The 22,125-nt window shown below is 44.0% G+C and overlaps 1 protein-coding gene across 1 annotated transcript in view; it reads left to right on the plus strand.

The window, feature by feature from the left end:
- Positions 1–7,007, plus strand: part of MBD5 (methyl-CpG binding domain protein 5) — a 92,221-nt gene extending 85,214 nt beyond the window's left edge. The window contains exon 12 of the mRNA XM_088474873.1: positions 4,467–7,007. Within this exon, the coding sequence (XP_088330999.1) occupies positions 4,467–4,529 (63 nt within the window). The 3' untranslated portion in view covers positions 4,530–7,007. The remainder of the gene's footprint in view (positions 1–4,466) is intronic.
- Positions 7,008–22,125: the final 15,118 nt, after the last annotated feature.

Genomic DNA, 22,125 nt, shown 5'->3' on the forward strand with positions numbered 1-22,125 from the left:
CATCTAGCCCATAACTGTTGGCACTTCAGTGTAACTATAGCAGGTTCTGGCTACAGATTCTCTGAAAATGCACCACAAACAGTTCTCATAGTGAAGTACAATTATTTAATGTATTAATGATACAGTATTAAACACTCATACATAAAATAAGCAGTGTACAAGCATATCACATATATTACCTCCTTCCTAGTAATCTGAAAATTAAGGTAGTCCAATGACATGGTGACCAAATCCGACCGGTCTTACTGGGATCTACTTCCTTCGTGATGTAACACAGGTCCAGTTCCACATCCTTTCAGACACAGCCGTTACTACTAGTAAACCGCCCTCAGCAGAAGTACTGAAAATAGATCACACACACACACACACACACACACAAAGAACGAGCTGATAAGTAGTGTTTGTAAAAAAAATTCTAAAATATATATATCTATATCTCTCAATTGGTCTGTCTCTTTGCTTGTCTATCCAGTTATGCATTTGGACACCCATGCACCGACTGGGCTGAAACCAACGTGAGGTGGTCCAATTGGATTCTGGACAGGTTTTAGGGGGGGATGTTAGGGTCCTGTCAGATCTCCTGCTTGTGTGCTCTGGGCAGAACTTTGACCCAGGGAGCCTGTTTTGGGCCTTCCACTGAATGGATTTGGATGATATCACATAACAAAACTTAATAACTGGAGCATTTAAACCTGGGCAACGCTGGGAACTTCAGTGTGTAAATGTGTGTGTGTGTGTGTGTGTATAATATATATATATATATATATATATATATTTCTAAATTTAAAAAAAATAATTAGCGGAGATAATATGTATTGAACACCAACATTTTTCTCAGTAAATATGTTTGTAATGGGGCTATTGTAATTCAATTTTCTCCAAATGTCAGCAACAACCCATGCAATCCACACATGCAAAGAAATCAAACCACAGATTTCCATAAATTAAGTTATGTGAAATTACACAGAGAAAAAGTATTGAACATGCTTGCTAAAATTTATTTAGTACTTCGTACAAAAGGTTGGTAATGACGGCTTCAAGACTCCTCCTGTATGGAGAAACTAGTCGCATGCATTGCTCAGATGTGATTTTGGCCCATTCTTCCACACAAACAGTCTTCAAATCTTGAAGGTTCCGTGGGCCTCTTCTATGAACTCTGATCTTTAGTTCTTTCCATAGCTTTTCAATTGGATTCAAGTCAGGTGATTGGCTGGGCCATTTTAGCAGCTTTATTTTCTTTCTCTGAAACCAATTGAGAGTGTCCTTGGCTGTGTGTTTGGGATCATTGTCTTGCTAAAATGTCCACCCTCATTTCATCTTCAGCATCCTGGTAGATGGCAGCAGATTTTTATCAAGAATGTCTCCGTACATTTTTCCATTCATCCTTCCTTCAATCAAATGAAGTATGCCCGTACCATAAGCTGAAAACAGCCCCACATCATGATGTTCCCTCCTCCAAACTTCACTGTTGGTATGGTGTTTTTGGGGTGATGTGCAGTGCCATTTCTCCTCCAAACTTGGTGTGTATTATGGCATCCAAAGAGTTCAATTTTGGTCTCGTCTGACCAGACTGTTTTCCCAGTATTTCACAGGCTTGTCCGAATGTTGTGCAGCAAATTTTAAACGAGCTTTAACATGCTTTTTCTTGAGCAATGGAGTCTTGCATGGTGAGTGTGCATACAAGCCATGCCGATTGAGAGCAGGTACAATTGTTTCAAATAAAACAATAAGTAATGCAAATTCCAGGTCTTTCTGAAGCTCTCCACAAGTGGTCTTTGGCTCTTGGACTACTCTTCTGATAATTCTTTTCACTCCTCTGTCAGAAATCTTGCAAGGAGCACTGGCCGTGGCCGGTTTATGGTGAAATGATGATCTTTCCACTTCCGGATTATGGCCCCAACAGTGCTCACTGGAACATTCAGAAGTTTAGAAATCCTTCTACAACCTATGCCATCAGTATGTTTTGCAAGAATAAGGTTGTGACGGTCTTGAGAGAGCTCTTTGCTTTTACCCATCATGAGATGTTTCTTGTGTGACACCTTGGTAATGAGACACCTTTTTATAGGCCATCAGTTGGGACTGAACCAGCTTATATTAATTTGCACTTACAAGGAGCAGGATTGCCCTCTAATTACTGATAGACTTCAGCTTGTGTCTTGGCTTTCCATGCCTTTTTTTGCACCTCCCTTTCTTCATGTGTTCAATACTTTTTCCCTGTGTCATTTCACATTATTACACATAACTTAATTTATGGACATGTATGGTTTGATTTCTTTGCATGTTTGAATTGCATGGGTTGTTGCTGACATTTGGTGAAAATTGCATTACAATAGCCCCATTAAAAATATATTTACCAAGAAAAATGTTTGTGTTCAATTCTTATTTTACCGTGTGTGTACGTGTACCAGTACCAATCTGATTCTCCTGAAATGACATCACTACCCCAACTTATTGTGTAGCAAATTTCTGTTTTTATAATGATAAAACAATGGATATCAACTCTGTATGTATATGTATGTGTGTATGTGTGTGTGTGTGTATGTATATGTGTGTATATATATATATATATATATATATATAATTTATTATGGTGTGTTAGTAACAGTATATTATATATATAAATAATACTATTACTAACACACACACATCTCCATAGATAGATAGGTAGATATATATATCTCTATTAGTGTATATGTAAAAAAATATATATATATATTTTTTTTATATTAATGGGTCATTCCATGTGACTTACACTTCATGTGAATTTCTAGAAGTTTAAATGCACCCACACAAAAATGAAGCTGAAATTCAACATTATAAAAATATGCCAATAATCTGAGGTATGTAGTCATAATTAATGTTTAGAAGCAGAAAAAAAATTACACTTTTAGTAGTTACATTTTATTGTTTATATGTGTGATGCTTGTTACAACAGAATGGACATAGGAACAGAGGGAACTTATTTATTTAAACCTGCTCTCCTAATTATTTTTACAATATGATTGTTATACTACACACTTATAAAGTCCCTAAACTTATAATTGACACACAAACAAAAACTGAATGTTAACCAAGCTATACTTAAAATCAATTTTTACATGTGCCTCACATTACATTTATGTCCCCAACTCAAAGGGCTCTGATACAAATAACTCAAACCTGTAGAATCCATGTGAATTAATCAATGTAGGCATGTTTATCTTCCTGATTTAACTGTGCAGATGTATAAAATATTTAATCTGGTGATGGTGGCCACTTCTTGCTGCCAGCTTGCTCCATTGTGCTCACTAAGGATTCACCATCTCTGATGTCCTTGATCTCACCTGGGTGGCTCTATATTGAATATGATGAAAGAGTTAGTCACCAATGTTAACTACATCTTCCGAAGACACTTATATTAAGTGACAGTTGTATTAAGTTCATCAGCAGAAAGAATTGAAGTTAACAATGTCTTGGCATCTGCTGTAATTTTCATGTATTGTGTCCTATATTTCATGGAATGACCTAATATATTGTAATATGATCAGGATAGGAGGTCCCTCTCCTGGGGTAGATGGACACCTCCAAAAACACAGCAGCCAGAAAACCGCACACCAGTCCAGGGTTTACATGCACGCTAGCCACAGCTAGTTTTTATTGTGCAGTATAAAATGGAAAACATAAATAAATCCTAGCCCGTCTGGGCACTAACTAAACAATAAATTCCCTTTCTCTAAGTGGCAGGGCCTACTGCCCTGACCACAAACCTAGGCATATGCACAGTACTTACAAGTAGTACATCTCATTGTCTCTGAACAAGCCTGACTGACTGCCTGCTCTCCCTAGGTATGAGGCAGTGAGCCAAACTCTGACACAGCCTTTATTAGCCTCTCACAGCTGCAGTCACTAATTAGCCTGCTCTCAGGCTGAAGGCCTCAAAACCTGAAACTGCCTTGTGGATGGAGCTCTCCCTTCTCTCTCACATCCACACCCCCAGGACCCATTATCTGGCTTTTACTTACAGCCCAAACTCTAATCAAGTAGACACAGACATGTCCTTGGTGCTTAAAATACATAGGTCAGAAACCTTGGACAAATATATATGCCATTTAGCACTTTACCAGTGCTTCTAACTCTAAAAATCATATACAAATGGTAAATATATATATATATATATATATATATATATATATATATATAAAACTTTTTGTGATCACATCTCTCTTCTGCACTGCTGTGTAAGCTCATTTATTTTAACCTGTCAGCTACTTTCTTAGAAGTATGATAGTAGCTATGGTTGGTGACTGTCTTATCTTTTAAGAACTTGGCAGGTGAGCTTTAAACCAGTTAACATGTCTTCCATTTAAACTCTGTGATGATAGTTGCCAGCTATTCACAAATTATGACTAATATAAATCTATATATAATATTATTTTTTTGTGTATAAATTATCGTGGTACTAGTCTTCTATTTCTCATGTCTTTCAGGTGCCTCAGAGAGAGCGACAACTGAAGGCCCCAAAACCCAAGAGAAGGAAAATCTCCAGATAACATTGATAGTTCCAAGATCATATATTTGTATATAGGCATTGATATTAATATATGTATATCAATATTTCTAGATATCACCACCTGGTGTAAAGTGAATATGTGGTAAATATTTTTGCATTTTAGGAAGGTTGGAGCTGGAACCCTAAAAACCATGTGACTGAATGGAGATGATCTGTTTTTCTATAATGCTACAATTGTGATTATAAAGAATAATAGTCAAATGTTTCTGATACATTTTCAGTGTGTATATAAAAAGATCTAGAGTTTGATGCTGATAACTGAGATGTATATAGTGTACAATATTGTCATGTACAAGCTGAGTTAATGCACACTCTATCTTTTACTGTACTATAATAGTGTACAAAAATTCTTTGGTTTCTATCATGTTGATGTGCAAGCGGTGTATAGAGGTAAAAATAACTGCTTTTATATCATACTGTCTGATGACGGCAGGGGGCGCTCCATAATCCTGATCATTTCTCCCCAAGAGGCCCCTTACTCCCATTTCACGTACCTGTAGAAGAGTGAGGTCTTAAACATAATTATATGATTGCATGTCCACTGCTTACCTAACAAACTGCAATAATTAGTTCTCATTACTCCTTCATCAGTGTGAGGAATGTTAGATCAGAGGTAGGTTAACTTGGGTGGCTGATACGTAGATTTTAAGGGCTCGAACCAATTAGTTGCGATGGGGGTGAGTAGTCGAATGGTGTATAATACACCCCTGGTCGGCCCAATCTCACCCTGGACTCCGGTGGTACAGTAAGTGCGGCGTACAGCCACACTTACTCTCGCCGTGAGTAATTTGCTTCTAATTGTGTAGACCCCTAACTGACTATATTTTTTATCGTATCACTATATCTTCTTTACTTTCTTCCACAAGTTATACCTATATTCTCGGCCTTCTGTGGATTCCTATGGCCTACTGCACATCACATTTTTTTTTTTCTTTCTAAAGACCTGGAGTGCCGCCTCTATGCTAGGATCGACCATTGGGAAGGCACCAGGGCACAGTTGTGTTTTTTATATATAAAATAGCCCCAGTATCAGCCACCCTGTCCTGTTATACTTGCCTCTTGTTCCTCTTCGCGGGGTGGTCTTTCCCGTTGTCGCTGTGGTGAGAGTGTGCGTGGCGTGCTCCCATGGTGTGTGCTGTGCACTGGCCGCAGCCCCAATCATGTCAAAGCTGCTACAAAACAAGCCGATTTAAAATGATCTAGGTAAAGAATTTTGATCGAAATGCATTAGATTCTTTCCTCAAAGTTCTTTGTATGTCCCATATGTTGTGTTAATTTGCACCTGTTTGCAGCCTGGCCAGCTCGTAATATTGTAGCATTTCAAACTGATCCATATATTACTAGGATGTACTAAGTGATCCTCTTTGTGTTCGTTACACAACTACCTCTGTGGTAGTAGGGAAAGTGTCCCTGGACTTCACTGGTATACTTATATTGCTAATTTCTATGACACTACAAACTGTACTTTCGCCATAGCCTTGACCTTGGAAGCATGTATCTCCGTTATTTCATCCCACAGTATTAACATGTCACAAGCTGCCATGATACTCACCATAAGCAGTTTTATTTTTATTTTTTTTAATCAGTATTATGTAACATATCACAGATTTATTTTATTTAAAAAAAAAGTATTTATACTGTTAACAGATTATATATTAATGTGGCTGAAACATGCAAGTTATTTTATTAACCAAATTATTTATGTTACGTAAAGTGAAAATGTGAAACTGAAAAAAAAAAAAAACACTACATATAAATGAGCCGACAACATTGTATTGTAACAAAAGATTCACTTGTATATATGTATAGTCACATATGTGAAAACATATGTGACTATACATTTATTTTCTCCAGACCTAGTGGATAAAGAAAAGAAAAAAAATATGGTGTGAACACCCGCAATTCAGTGTACCCATTCCCTGCACACAGTCAAGGCTGCCAGTCTGTAGTCTGTGTTCATGAGGATGCAGCCTCTAGTACATTTATTTTCTCAATTTAATAACCTGTGAGTTGACATGAGATTTCTGCAATTTAGCCTTTAGATTTAAAGCAACAATAATTTAAATGGCAAAACCAGGCTGGTTTTGCCTATTTAAATTATTGCCACTTTAAATCTAGCAGCTAAATCACCAAAATATTGCAGCTGCCTAGATGTTCCGGGAATTAATGACATAACTGATGCATGAAGCTTCTCAGTAATGCGACCAGTTCCTAGGGAATTTATAGGTTGTATCCAAATATATTGGTTTGCCTCGCACTATGTGCACCACAAGAGGTGATTCAGTGATATATATATTATTTTCTTTCTTTCAGCACAAAATATGGCTGCCTTCACTGTGCATAGGTCAGTGGTTCCCAAACATTTTCTAACACGGCAACCCTAGATTAGCAGCATTTTTTTCACGGCAACCCTGGGCCAAAAGTTTCTTATTGAGAAATTCAGCAAAAATAAATTAAGAATATTGTGCTTCTATGTCAACCTTGGGTTCCCTAATGTGGTGGTTGACAGAGCTGTGCTTCTTTTTGTCCAAATTTTTTGAGTGCCAGCCATTAGCACTGGTTTTACCTATCACACTGACTAAAAATAATTGTATTTGGTACTGGACCACAACCTGAGGCACCCCTGCAAGTGTTCTGAGGCACCCCAGGGTGCCATGGCACACATTTTGGGAACCACTGGCATAGGTAGCACGTACACTACTTTTTTTTTTTTTTCTTAATTGTTTACCCCAATTGCCCCACCCTGTCCCCATTAAGATTGTGTATAATTAGTGTTACTTTTCAGTTGTTATTGTTGCTCATTTTTTTTTTTTGTAATAGTCTGCTTTTCCGCTGTTTTGTCCATAAGTTGTTTGAGTGTATCTTCTAAGATTTATTTGAATTGTTACATTGTATCATTTGTAAACAATCATCCATTTCTTCGCTGTCCCCACACATTATGTTCTGTACTGCTCACTGCTCTGTGCTTTACATAATAGTCACCTATGTAAAGTATACGCGATCTTCCACTTTCATTTGTTCCTTCTGGTGTGGATGATGGGAGTAGTTGTTTGAATCCATACTGTTGTTTTTCTGAGTTTTTTTTCTGGTTTTATGTATGCAGTTAATGTAAATATTGTGAGCATTACAGGTCATGCAGTGTTGTGACATTTAAAAAAAAATGTTGCACCAATTTAAGATTAAAACAAAAAAACTGGTCACATCTTGAATCTCTACCTGCAGATCCATTTATTTCTGTCTCCAAGTGACACTGCCAGCCAGCAATAATTTTCTTCAACAAATAAAAATGTTTAATTCAGAGCAGAAGTTGTTAGAGGCCCTTTTACTCCCCTGATGCTCTTGCTTTTGTGTAAGAGGTAGTTAAGATGGCTCAGAAATGCATTCTGACAGCTAAGACACCTGAGGTGCCAACCTGGCAATTCAGTTTCAGTAATTTACTGTGATATGGAATGCTCTGCACCAACAGTTACCTCCCATGGGCTTGAGATACTCACCATTTGCAGTCTTGTAGTGGAAGCCTTACTTCAGCTGTTACTTCCAAAGCATAGTAAAGGGTACAGTTATTGGAGACCCCCAAATACATACACTGCAAGAGGGGGGGGGGGCAGGGGATATGCTTCAGAACATTTCTTGAACTGTGCTTTAATCTCTGGTATTAAGTGGTCCATTTACTAAGCAGTGTTAGGAGACAGTGTGAAAAGTGATAAGGCGGCAGCCAATCAGCTCCCAACTATCATTTTTCAAACACAGCCTGTGAGATGACAGTTGGGAGCTGATTGGCTGGCACCTTATCACTTTTTTATCACTTTTCACTCTGTCTCCTAACACTGCTTAGTAAATAGACCCCCTCAGTGATTTAATGGGTTCCCATCCTGGCTCCAGTGTTATAGTTTTGCAAAGCAGCTGTGCACTATGACGTAAAGACTCAACATTTAAAGGCATTGTCTATAAGTTTGTTTAATACTATAGTGTGTGGGTGAGTGTTAAAGAGAGGTCATGGTATTGTGCCTCCTCAGTAACCAGGACTAACCTGGGAGAAAGGGCACCCTGCATGTGAGTGTCTAATTATTGGACGTTGATGTGAGAACGCTCCTGTCTGCATATTACCACCATGACAGGAGAAGACTGAGAGGCCCCTGCAGGCAGGAAGAGATGACAGAGTACAGAAATAATCAACTGTAATAGATTACTTTGTATACAAGAGCATATCAAAAAATATAATTCTTCTCTTTCAATAAAAAGAATATACACCACTTAATATGTAGCCAACAATAATGTAATTAAAAAGAATCACATTATTAAATCAAAGGTGAAACTTGTTTCTCAAGCTGACCTGGACTAGGGCCTTATTCAGAGTCAGTCTGAAACTTAATTGCAATTTGCTATTTTTAAAACCTGTCATCTCTGCAACCTAGTGACATCCCGTCTCATCCACAAAGGTCGGGCTACCACTCCCTCCACTTGTCGTATCTGCCTGAGAGGAGACTGAATGCAGCCAGAGGAGTGGCTTCACTGTCAGTGCAGAAAATGCTGAAAGCCACAGTACACAATGGCAGCACATGACTAAGTAGTTGGATAGAGCAGATGAGAAGTACCCATGTGCCTTTGAGCATGCTAAGTGCAGGTGTAAATAACACATTTTAATTATGATTTATTTTTTTTTGCCGCCACTTGAAAACCGGTTCAGGCTTCCCCTTCCTCAGTGCTTCCAAAGTCCAGTCCTTGGGGACCCCTGACAGTGCATGTTTTACAGATCTAGTTGGTGCACAGGTGTTTTCATTACTGGCTGACACAAACATGTAAAATATGCACTGTTAGGAATCCCTGAGAACTAGAGTGGGGAAACCCTGCCTTACCCTAATGAAGTATGAAACATTCTTTATTCGTGGAAAACAAGTGCTCATTGCAGTGTAAAATAACTTTTGACAACAGGTTTGCAGCGTTTCTATGGATTTTGCATATATATGTTTGTGTTTTCACCATTTGCGGCCAAACGTAGAGAATAATAGTTATCAGCTTTACACTGGGAACAGACCTGATGCACATCAGACCCCTCCAGGAGGCAGCATTTCAGACGTTTCAGCTGCCAAGTTTGTTATAACTTCAGACTACATGCTCAGAACTCCCCTTTACTGTACAGACTACATACTCAGAACTCACCTCTACTGTACAGACTACATGCCCAGACCTCATCTTTACTGTACAGACTACATGCTCAGACCTCACCTTTACTGTACAGACTACATGCCCAGAACTCACCTTTACTGTACAGACTACATGCCCAGACCTCACCTTTACTGTACAAACTACATGCCCAGAACTCACCTTTACTGTACAGACCATCTTTACTGTACAGACTACATGCTCGGAACTCACCTCTACTGTACAGGCTACATGCCCAGACCTCATCTTTACTGTACAGACTACATGCTCAGACCTCACCTCTACTGTACAGACTACATGCTCAGACCTCACCTCTACTGTACAGACTACATGCTCAGACATAACCTCTACTGTACAGACTACATGCCCAGACCTCATCTCTACTGTACAGACTACATGCCCAGAACTCACCTCTACTGTACAGACTCTGTGCTCAGAACTCACCTTTACTGTACAGACTACATGCCCTGAACTCACCTTTACTGTACAGACTCCATGCTCAGACCTCACCTTTACTGTACAGACTACATATGCCCAGAACTCGCATTTACTGTACAGACTATATGCTCAGAACTCACCTCTACTGTACAGACTACATATGCCCAGAACTCACCTTTACTGTACAGACTACATGCTCAGAATTCACCTTTACTGTACAGACTACATATGCCCAGAACTCACCTTTACTGTACAGACTCCATGCTCAGAACTCACCTTTACTGTACAGACTACATGCCCAGAACTCACCTCTACTGTACAGACTACATGCCCAGACCTCATCTTTACTGTACAGTCTACATGCCCAGACCTCACCTCTACTGTACAGTCTACATGCCCAGACCTCACCTTTACTGTACAGACTACATATGCCCAGAACTCGCCTTTACTGTACAGACTACATATGCCCAGAACTCGCCTTTACTGTACAGACTCCATGCTCAGAATTCACCTTTACTGTACAGACTACGTGCCCAGAACTCACTTTTACTGTACTTTTATTGCAATTGCTTGCCCACTATAGCTGCATTCACGCCCAGTTGCCGCTGTTCCACACCCATTCCTGCCTCAGCCCCTGTTGCAGAAAGTAATTTCATAATTGAGACAAAAAAAGACGCATTGCATCAGGATGCGGATGTGCAGTGAATAAGCATCTCAAGAAAAAAAAGACGCAAATTGTGTTTCATACGGACTCTGAATATGGCCCTCCATTTAGTTCCCGTAGTCAGAAAGACTAGGAACCTCTGGTTTAGACTTGTTGAGAGGTTCCCAAACGCCCTCATTGCAGTTCAGTTACTTAATTAGCATCTTGGTCAGCTTGATTTAAGCATCTGGACTCAAGCATGGATATCCTTAAAACCTGGACTGTAATGGCGGAGTTTGAGCCACTCTGGACTAGTCAATATGACAACGTAAAGCAATAACTTAATGTTTTTTTTACACAATATTAGATTTTATGTAAAAGTGACACATTTATAGAATTGGAATTACAATTGACTGTGCACAAAAGAAATCCTGGTATGTATCACAGATCTGTATGTAAAATGTCTGGGACCTTATGTGCGCTGAAGATACTTGAAGATATTGTTTCATGAGGGGTATATATTTTGTCCACATGCACATCAGACTTCCTGACTTTACTTTTTTTTTTTTTTTTTTAAGGACTCTGCAGGTCTTCAGGTGGCTTTAACTTGCTACCTTGCTCTCCCGCAGCTGTAACTGCTTATTGTTGAAGCCCACTCCTTTTGAGCCATGTTTTTAAATCACTAGGCAGTTTTTTTTTTTTTTTTATAATTACTACTCTTGGATGCAGTACAAAGCTCCCTTCTGCATATAATTGTAATCCGCACACACAGTGCAATGCAAATAAACAAATGTTTGTGATCATATAAATACAAATCATAGCTAAACATTACAAATGGAAGCAAGAAAGTAAAAAAAAACATTTTTCTTCAGGGCAACACGGGGGATGCAATCGGGAAACATGCTGACGTGATCCCGACAGCCGGTCTTACCGATTGCTTTATCCCGGCGTGGGTTAAATGACAGGTGTCTATATCTAGATGCCTGTCATTTTCCCGATGCCGGGAGACAGGTGCACGGCATCCCGATCGAAGGGATGCCGGGCGCCGCGTGCGGACAGCTGCGGGGGGGAGGGTTAGGTTTAGGGTTCCTGGGGGGGGACTTAGGGTTAGGCACCCCCCTAGGAGGGTTAGGCTAGGGGGAGGGAGGGTTAGGGTTAGACACCCCCGGGGGGGACTTAGAGTTAGGCACCCACCCCCCGGGGGACTTCGGTTTAGGCAGCGGGGAAGGGGGGGTTAGGGTTAGGCACCCCTAAGGAGGGGTAGGGGGGTTAGGTTAGTATGTACTTACCTGAGGACGATCGGGATTTCCAGCGAATCGAACCACCGGCCAATACCGATTCCCCACAGGGAGACAGTGGGGTGTAGGTGGGACCTGGAGGACTGGACACCAACAACAAAGCTTTTCAATCCTAGGATGCTCCGTTCCTTTCCCCCTATACCCCGCTCACAGCCTGAGGGCAGTTTTGTTGGTGTCTGGCAGGAGCTGGATCACCTTTATAAGGGGGCTGCATTAAGCAGGCCAAGCTTTTATTTTATGATTTAATTTATTTTCTATTTTTTTTTTACTATAACGGGCGAGCAGCACCACTCCACGGCGCTGTGACACCAAGCAAGTGCTAGGTACTCCTGGCGGGGCACTGATGGGGACTAGCTAGCAGGCTCCCCGGACCCCAGACTGCAGCCGGGAATTCAGTGGACAGGTAAGGTGAGCCCTGTTTGCGGGGACCAGCATTTTTGCACAGTCTTACCTCTGGTCTCAGGAGACAGACCGGAGGCACTGATGTGGACACTAGTGCACTCACGACTCCACTAGACCACCAGGGCATATAATACACTGGCGCAGGGCATATGTAGAGGCCAGGGGACCCAGTGGTTAATGTCAGCCAGGGGAGAAGGCGCTCTCCCTGCAGCCCCTCCCTCAGTCCAGGGCGCCATTCCACTGCGGTCTTGTGTTCCCTGGGCTGCTCCTCCCTCACCCTCCACCCCCTCAGCCATTTTATGCAAGCAAATCTCTGGGAACGCTGGGTCCAGTTTCGTGTATACCTGTCCCACGGGCCAGGTCATACAGTGCTCTATCCTACCCGTCACTGTGGTCTGTGTAGTTGATTTCAGTGCCCATTGCAGACATATAATGTTTTTCTGCGTTTGTATGTGACTTATGCTAGCGCTAATCTCTACTTTCTATACTGTCAGCTTATACCTTTCCCTTTAGTCTACTATACCCTGACATACTAAGGTATAGGGGGTTCATTGTACCTCACATCTCCTATATAATTGTGAGGGCTATCACGTACTATATAGTGCAGTTGCACACTACACTGTGCCATATTATACATACTGCAGGGTGTTCACTGCACTATCAAACTGTGTTCTTGTGGCCATGGGAATTTTCAATTTGGTGTGAATTTATCGCCGATGATGTCATTTTCACCTATTTCAAATATCCCTGTATTCAGTTTCAAAGACTTTTCGCAGGTTCGAAATGTCTTTGAAAAAAAAACGGGGATAACTTTTCACCACTTTCAAATTTCAAAACGGTACAGTTCCGTTTACCCTCTTCCAGCTACTGATTGTACTAAATGGACTCCTGTTTTGCTCAAATGCTCTGGAATGGTGCCCACACCTGAAATAAAAAAACATTCAGCTCAGGCAGGATGGCCCTACTGCCGCATTTAGTGGCTTACTGTGAACGCTGGTCCTGTATATGATGGAATTATGACACACAATACACTTTGTATGACGCATATTAGAGCTGTCTAAGTGCTAATTATGCCCTCTTCCTGGACTAGCCATAATGACTCTAAAATCAAGCATTTGGAAACCCCCCTCTAGAAATCCTGCGTTTGACACTGGAGGCCCTAGAAGAGACTTTTCCCTCTGATGCTTCGAGGGAACAGCTGTCCTACATATCTCACATTTGAGATGCAGCCTCCTACTTAGGTGAAGTAGCTATGGATACGGCTCTCTTGGCCTCCAGGATATCTGCCACTTCGGTAGTGGCCCGCTGTATTGTTTGGCTATGTTCCTGGAAAGCAGATTCAGAATCAAAATGAGCGCTGGAGTCTCTGCCTCATTCTGGAGACATCCTATTTGATTCAGAATTAGATAAAATTGTGACTACTTTGGCAGCTTCCAAGATGGCGTTCCTGCCCTCTGTATATAATACAAAGCCTCGGACGTCATCCTATCGGTCCTTTCATCCTCAAGGAAAAGCCAAGGGTCACTCCTTCCACGATAGCAGACATCAGCCAAGGCATCCAAGCCTAGGGCCACACAGGCCTGGGCTACTGGACGTCCATTTGCCAAGTCTGAGGACAAGCCTACAGCCTGACGGGGGGGCCTCTCCCGACTTCTTCAATTTGCCCAGGTTTGGCATCAAACCATGCCACATGCCTGGGTAAGGGAAGTAGTCTCCCACATATACGCTCTCTCATTCCAGAGGCAACTCCCCCAGCAGTTCCTTTGCACAGGACCTCCATCGGACCCAACCAAGGCCCTGCTGCTCCAAAAAGCCATTCAGTCTTTATTGAAATCAGGAGTAATAATTCGGGTCCCCTCCTCACAATGGGGCAAGGGCTATTCTACCCTTTGCTTAGTTCAGAAGCCCAATGGGTTTCATCAGCGTATCCTCAACCTCAAATCTCTGAACAAGTTTATCAGGGTGCCCAGGTTTTGTATGGAAACCCTCCGTTCCATTATCCTAGCTATGGAGCCTGCAGATTTGATGGTATCTATAGACATTCAGGAACGCTTACCTACATGTACCTATAGTGCCTTCTCATCAACAATATCTCTGGTTTGCTATGCTACAGCAACATTACCAATTTCAGGCTCTACCGCTCGATCTTTCAACGGCCCCCCGGGTCTATACCAAGATCATGGTAGTTATGGCGGCCTCTCTTCATCGTCAAGGGATCAGACTGCTCCCATACTTGGATGATCTCTTGCTGTTGGCCAGCTCCCCAGAGACTCTTCACCACCATCTACAGGTATCCATTGCCTTTATTCAAATGCACGGTTGGCTGATCAACTGGAAAATCTTCCCGAACACCCTCTCAAAGGATGGTACATTTGGGAGCCCTCCTAGACTCTCGAGTTCAGAGAATCTTCCTAACGGCGGACAAGATTTCAGCAATGCAGCACAAACTGCAGAGGCTGCTCCACAGTCACTGAGTGTCAATTCACTCTGCGATGCAGGCCTAGGGATTAATGGTGTACAGCTTCAATATGGTGGAGTTTGCCCAGTTTCACTCCGGGCCCCTAAAACACCTGATCCTCTCCAAGTGGAACGGGCTACCCCATCTGCTTAAATCCCAGACAATGAGCACAAGAAGGGATGGCAGGCTAACAACAGACTCTGGCCAGATGGATTTGCATGACTATCTCACAGGCTTACACGCAGACTGGCCTTCCTGTTCCGGCTTCAGTATCTGCTCATTCTACTCGCTCTGTGGGTCCCTTGTGGGCAGCCCGGCATGGCACCTCAGCTGAACAGCTATACAAGGCAGCCACCTGGTCTTCTGTCCACACCTTTCTTAGGTTTTATGCCTTTGATACATTTGCCTCTCAGGATGCTACCGTCGGGCGTAGGGTTCTCCTATCAGCTCAGGAGCGTTCCCACCCTTGAACAACTGCTTTGGGATACCCCCAATGTCTCCCTGTGGAGCCCTATGGACCCTGAGTAAGAAAAGGAGAGTTATGGGAAAACTTACCTTGGTTAACTCTCTTTCTTCGAAGTCCATAAGGTCCACAGGACACCCATCCTAATGCTCCTAGCTTCTATGGGTTTCTTCTCCTGGTCACTTGTTTCCTTCTCTGTGTGAGTGTGATTCCTCAGTGTACCAGTCTTCCTTCTCTCCTATCCTGCTCCTGCCTTGGGCTTGTTAACAAAACTGAAGTGCCCTCAGGCTGTGGGTGGGGTATAGGGGGAAGTACCGGAGCATCCTGGGATTGAAAAGCTTTGCTGTTGGTGTTCGGTCCTCCAGGTCCCACCTACACCACACTGTCTCCTTGTGGACCCTATGGACTTCGAAGAAAGAGAGTTAACCAAGGTGTTTTACGATAACTCTCCTTATTTAGTAAAAGTTGTGTGAGGCAGATAACTGGAAAAAAATTGTTTACATGCTCCAACATATCAAATGTACGTACAATGTCATATTTTTAAAGGTCACTGTTGATATATGATACATGACACTTTCTTAATCTTTTTTGGGGCCAGTCCTAATTTAAAAGTCAACAGACACGAGCACTGTACCTTAAAAGTTCTAGTGAATGTGTAATACCAGTTATTTCTATAAAAAGAGATGCAATAAAAAAAAAATTGATTAAGAAAGCTCACCTCATCCCATTAGCTTTATGATACACTGCTTCACACTACTCTGTCCACCAGGGAAATTATTCTGTTCATGACTGGACAAAAATTAGTGGATTTATCTCCTTTTTTTTCTTTTCATAGACCAAGCTGGTAATTAGATTTGCAGAGATCATCTATGCTAATATAACAAGAACATTGTGTCTGTGACAGTCTGTCAGGTTGTTCCAAATTGGCACAAAAACTACTGAACCGATTTTCATGAAAACTGCATCATTTTGTAGTGGAAACTCCTAGAAGTAACCTGCACTTTGTTCATTTAGATCCTTCAAGTTAAAGCTGAGCAATAACAAACACAAAAATTTTTTTACATCATCAATGCAAGAGATCGGGGTGGCTATGGGCAGAACTATGGGAGACAATGGAGGCGCCTGCTGCCAGCTCCAACACTGAAAAGGGAACCTCCTCCATCGCCCACAATATATCCACCCCACTTAGGGCTGTAACTATGTACCCAGAGTGTACCGTCACGGCCGCCCAATATATGACACCTTTTCCGGGCACCTGAGAAACCACCATACACTAAAGGAGAGTTCCGTGTCAAACCATCAGCTGCTGCCTCCGTCTATTTATAGCCTGTCCCTACTCATTGGTGTCACTGCTCCTCAGCAGCTTCTTATGTCAGTGTGACACATCCACCCCCCCCCCTCACCCACAACTCTCTGTCTCACTCCTCCCTAGCTGCTCGGATCCATGCAGCAGTCCCAGCGCATCCCCTCACCAACAACTTCCCATCCCACTCCTCCATGTGGTCAGCCCTAGCCGTGGACTCATGCAGCAGTCCCATGCTCTCCACACCCACAACTCCTGTCTCACTCCTCCCTGGTGGCAGCCCTAGCTGCGGACCAATGCAGCAGAGTCCTGATTGGCTGGCCTGAGAATAAGCGCGGCTGCAGATCTAACAGGAGCTGGATGTCAACAAAAATGCGTCGAATGGAGTTGCGAGTAAGAGGGCATGGGAGGCGGGGCCTGGGGCATCAGCAACTGAGTCTGGGGGGCAAATCTTTGGTGGAGCAACTTACCAGCATGTGATGCAGTCAGCAGTAGACTGGGCATTTTGTGATTTGTAGTCCCACCACAGTGGCAGTCTTGACTTAAACGCAGTCCTCAAAGCCACCACATCAGGTGATTTCCCCTTTATCAGGAGGGCTGCCCACCCCACATTAGGTGGCTTTCGCCAGGAGGACTCTGAGCCTCATGCTAATTTCACCATACAGGTCACCATCTTATCTGTGATTAATGCATACAGATGTGTCCACATACATCTATCCTCCGTGTAACACATAATGCATGAGCGCAGAGTGACTCGGTAGCGCTGAGCATTACATGCAAATTTTTCCATTCATATGCGTCTTATTCGTATAGCGATGCATAGAGGATGTATAAGCAGCTTCTGCTGATTAAACTGATCTGTAGCATGCCTATATTCTGGGTGCGACTGCATGTGTATCTGTATGCGAAATGCTACATTACTGTGTCAATGGCTGTGACGGGTCGGGGCACCAAGTTATAACTTGCGTCTGGGATGAACTTATGCCACTGGGTGTGGCACCATGTGCGCGGCCTGTAGGGGGAGGGGGGAGAGGTACTTTGGGCCTACGTTCACTTAAATTGGATAGGCTACATAACAGTCTGTGCACAGGGCACACAGTGACATTGGCGTGAGTGGTGGGTGAAGATGCTGCTGGTCACATGGGGCACTCCTGCAACAGGGCCCCTATGGATAGCAATACAACTCGATCACCTCAAATAAAAGAAATTTTTTCAGAAGTGATTTCATTGTGGGTGAAGCCACGGGCAACAGCTAGTTGATAATAGTTTGGGTGGTTTTCAAACTTTCGCCCATCATAATGCCCTTAAAGTAGCATTCCCTCTAGGCTGTTTCAGTAAGACACAGCGCCCTGCCCGATTTTCAAACCCTAAAATGCGCCCTGCCCTTATGGATGTGCCCCGATTCCCTGCTGATCACAGACTGTCACAGGTGGCCTCCCCCGACTCCCACTGTGCTGTTGTGCCTGTCCCTGCCATTACAAATCCCCCCCTCGCGGTAACCAGAATCCCTGTGAGTGCTGGGCACACTCCTTAGAGTGGTCACACTCACTTTTTGGGCCGCGCAGATGTGCCCTCTTTCATAATCAGCATCCTGCCCGATCACGGGGACTAGAGTGAACACTATAATGTCTTGTACAAGTTTTCTATTGAGATGTTCAGCAAAAAATCTTAAAATGAGAAATGCTTACCTGTCATCCTTAGCTTCAGTTAATTGATGCTGGACACGGTTGCGTTTGTTTGCTAATGTCTTGTCTGATAGGCAAAACCTGTGCTAGTGGCTGTCAATCACATTAAGCAGTAGAGGAAGAAAGAAAGGCATGAAGGGGGACGAAGGTGTGGTGCAAGTGGGAGCAGACAGGGTAATTATGGGACACAGGTACACTTACAGGTAGGAGACAGAAGCTAACACAAAGATGGTGACAGAGACAGATGATGGGACAAACATGGGGAGGTGGGTGGAGGTGAGGATAAAGGACTAACCTATTTATATGGAGACCTGATTGCTGCCTGGTGTGTAGGAAGCTACACAGAGGAGGAGGGTATGGGCAGGAGCACAATAAGGAGTGCCACCTATGTAAATGGCCATGTGCTGCCTCTGTAAGTCTTCAGGCGGTGTCCAGCCTATGTAGATGCGTACTTGCCTACTTTTGAAAAAGCATTTCAGGGAGATTGTGAAAGCAGCACCTATGAGCGCGGCAGTAAAGTGGGCGTGTACTGCTACATCTGAGAGGTGTCATAACACTGACTGACATCCAAATGTAAATGAGTCCCAAAGCTGTTAGTAAAATATATTTGCTGATGAAAACACACTAATACTTTTCAGAAAATACATGTAGCCATAGGTATCATTGTGCCTTATAATCAGTACAGGGAAATTATACTAATGCTCCCATTTGAATGTATATATCTCTGTTTTTTTTCAATATAACAGCTTCATAATGGGGGTGAGGTGCTATCAGGGACATTGCTAGACTCTTCAGGGAGTCAGGGAGATTGCTTCTATTTCAGGGAGTCTCCCAGACAATGAGGGAGAGTTGGCAAGTATGTGTAGATGTCGCCCCAAATTATGTGATTGGATCACCCATATGTGGCACACCTTCGCTTGTGCTCAGGTACACAGTCTTGAACCCATTTAGCTAGGCTATCGGTGATCTGTCACCTGTAGCTGGGGCCATATAATTAATTTATAAAAGACTAACCTGTGATTGTGACTGGCTATCACATGCAACCATTTGCGGACTAGATTATCATAGAGCCCTGGCCTCATGGTAAAAAAACATTTAATCTTGGCTTGTGTATGTCACTAAGGGATATGTGTTGTACAAATAGCTGCAGAATAGTTATAGCTGTAATAATAGTATAGAGGGGATACCATTCTTGGCTTGATACAAGTTTGCTGCCGCCCGGACGGAATACTTTAAGGATCCCGGCAGCGGGGATTCCGGCGTTCACAATGCCGACACCGGAATCCCTACACTTATCGGAATACCGGTGCTGGCATCCCAACCGCAGGGATCCCAAAGGTAAATACCAAGGTTAGGGTGTGTGGGGGGGGGGGAGCTTAGTTTAGTATACTTACAGCATACTTGCCTACTCTCCCGGGACTGTCGGGAGCCTCCCGAAAATCGGGTGCCGCTCCCGACACCCCGCAAGACTAGGTAAGTCCCCCGGAATAGATGCGGGGGGCGGGGCCACTATGACGCAATCACGTCGGCACGCCCCCGCTCCGCCTCTTTGACCCGCCCCCATCCTCCCTGCTGGACGGACCTGCCAGCTCCCTCCCGGATTCCCCTGCCGAGATGTCGGCAAGTATGACTTACAGCCGTCGGGATGGTAACCTGGACGGGATGTCGGCTTCGGGATACTGACTGTCGGACAGAGAAGTTGTTTGGACAGAGAAGTTGGAACACTTCAGTGATCCCAGCAGGGTACAAAATCATAGTCTTTTGCAAATCAGCTTGGTAATAAATAGGGGATATTTATTTAATAAATTGTGTTGAGCTTCCTCTATTAAATGTACTCTGTGGAATACAGTGTCATATAACTGCAGGCAGCAGTGTATATTTGTCACAATACCTGGTAAGTAAATGTTGCTACTTTTGAATCATGGGTACATGTTCCTCTGTCAGTGGCAAAATTCTTATCTGATATGTACACTGTGATTAAGACAGCCAAGGAAACCGGAACCATGGCAGGCTAACTTAGCCAAAACATCTATCTAGAGTATGGGTGGGCAATAAGCGCCCCCCCTTCCCTCCTCCCGCTGTTGTAGACAGTGGCATAACTAGGGTATTTGGAGCCCAGGGCAAATTTAAAAAAGGAGCCCCCCCCTATGTGCGTGTGCAGCGAAAAATGGGGCGTGTCAACATGACACACACCCCTTTATTGTTTATTCCATACGCACCTTAACCCCAGTATGCAATGTCCCCAGTTGTGGTCCCTCTTATGCAGGCCCATAGTAGTGCCCCTTATACAGTACCCCCAGTAATGGTCCCCCTTATGCAGCCCCCCATTAGTTCTCCTCATACAGTACCCCCAGTATGCAATGCCCCCAGTAGTGGTCCCCTTTATGCAGCCCCTCATCATTTCCACTTATTCAGTGCCCCAGTAGTGGTCCCCATTATGCAGTGCCCCATGTAGTGGTCCCCCCTATGAAGTGACCCCAGTAGTGGTCCCCCCTATGAAGTGCCCCTTATATAGTGCCCCCAGTAGCAGTCCCCCCCAGTAGTGGTGCCCTTTATATAGTGCCCCCAGAAGTGGTCCCCCTTATGCAGGCCTCCAGCAGTGATCCCCCTATCCAGTGCCCCTTATACAGTGCCCCCCTGTAGTGGTCCCCTAGTAGTAAGCCCCTTATATAGTGTCCCCAGTAGAGGTTCCTCCTCCCAATGCAGTGCCCCCAGTAGTAGCCCCACCCCAGTTGTAGTCCCCAGTAGTGCTCCACCCCCAGTAGAGGTTCCCTCCCCAGTAATGGTGCCCCCTGTAGTAGCCCCCCCACCTCCCCTGAAGTGCAGACACACAAGTTAAAAAGTTTTTTTTTTTAAATACACTTACCTGAATCAACGTCATGACCGCATGTCAGTCCTCCCGGGCTTGCGCGCTCTGCATTATGAGAGAGACATCATGATGTCTCTCCCATTACCCATTGCAGGAGCTGGAAGGCGGAGGTCATGTGTGAGCTCCAGCCTGGCTCTTGCAGTGGGCGCTGCAGCAGTCAATGAGAGTCTGTCTCTCATTGGCTGCTGGTTAACACACACATCACCGCTGCACTGGCTGTGCACAGCTTCAGCCCACCTCTGGCGCTATTGGGTAAGCGCTCAGGGGGAGAGAAGGGGCTCAGCTGTGCACAGGACCAGCGCTGGGCGCAGGGAAGCATAGCACCGGTCCTGTGTAAATGTGTAGCGCTGACCGCACACAGGGCCTGATTCAGACCTGCTTGCGAGCACTGAGCACTCGCAAGTGGGTCACTGGTGGCCCAGTGCGCATGCGCGAGACCCGGATAGCGACGGCCAAACCGTCGCTCCGGGTCTCGTACCAAAGGGGGCGTGCTGTCGATGTTGAGTGACAGCACGCTCCCTTTGGTGGGCGTGCCAGGGGCGTGGCTGCCCAGACGGAGGCGTTCCCATGGGTACTACAACCATGTGGGGCTGACCCCACTGGCATCACAAGTGATGTCAGTGGGAGTGCTTTCGGCTCTGTTTGAGCCGAAAGCACTCTAGGGCTTGCGGCAACGAGACCCTACCACAAGGTCTTGACCATCGTGACCATCTTCCTGGCCGCTTGCTATAGCTTTGGGTGGTCACCCACAGCTATACGAGCGGCCAGGAGGCCGCTCTAAAAATCAAGAAGGACGGCCCTGATTCAGAGTGAGCGCTCTGTCAGAGCGTCCGGCTCTGAATCAGGGCCACACT

The sequence above is a fragment of the Taudactylus pleione genome, unplaced genomic scaffold, assembly GCF_031769625.1.
Source record: "Taudactylus pleione unplaced genomic scaffold, aTauple2 ptg000156l, whole genome shotgun sequence".
NCBI lineage: Eukaryota > Metazoa > Chordata > Amphibia > Anura > Myobatrachidae > Taudactylus > Taudactylus pleione.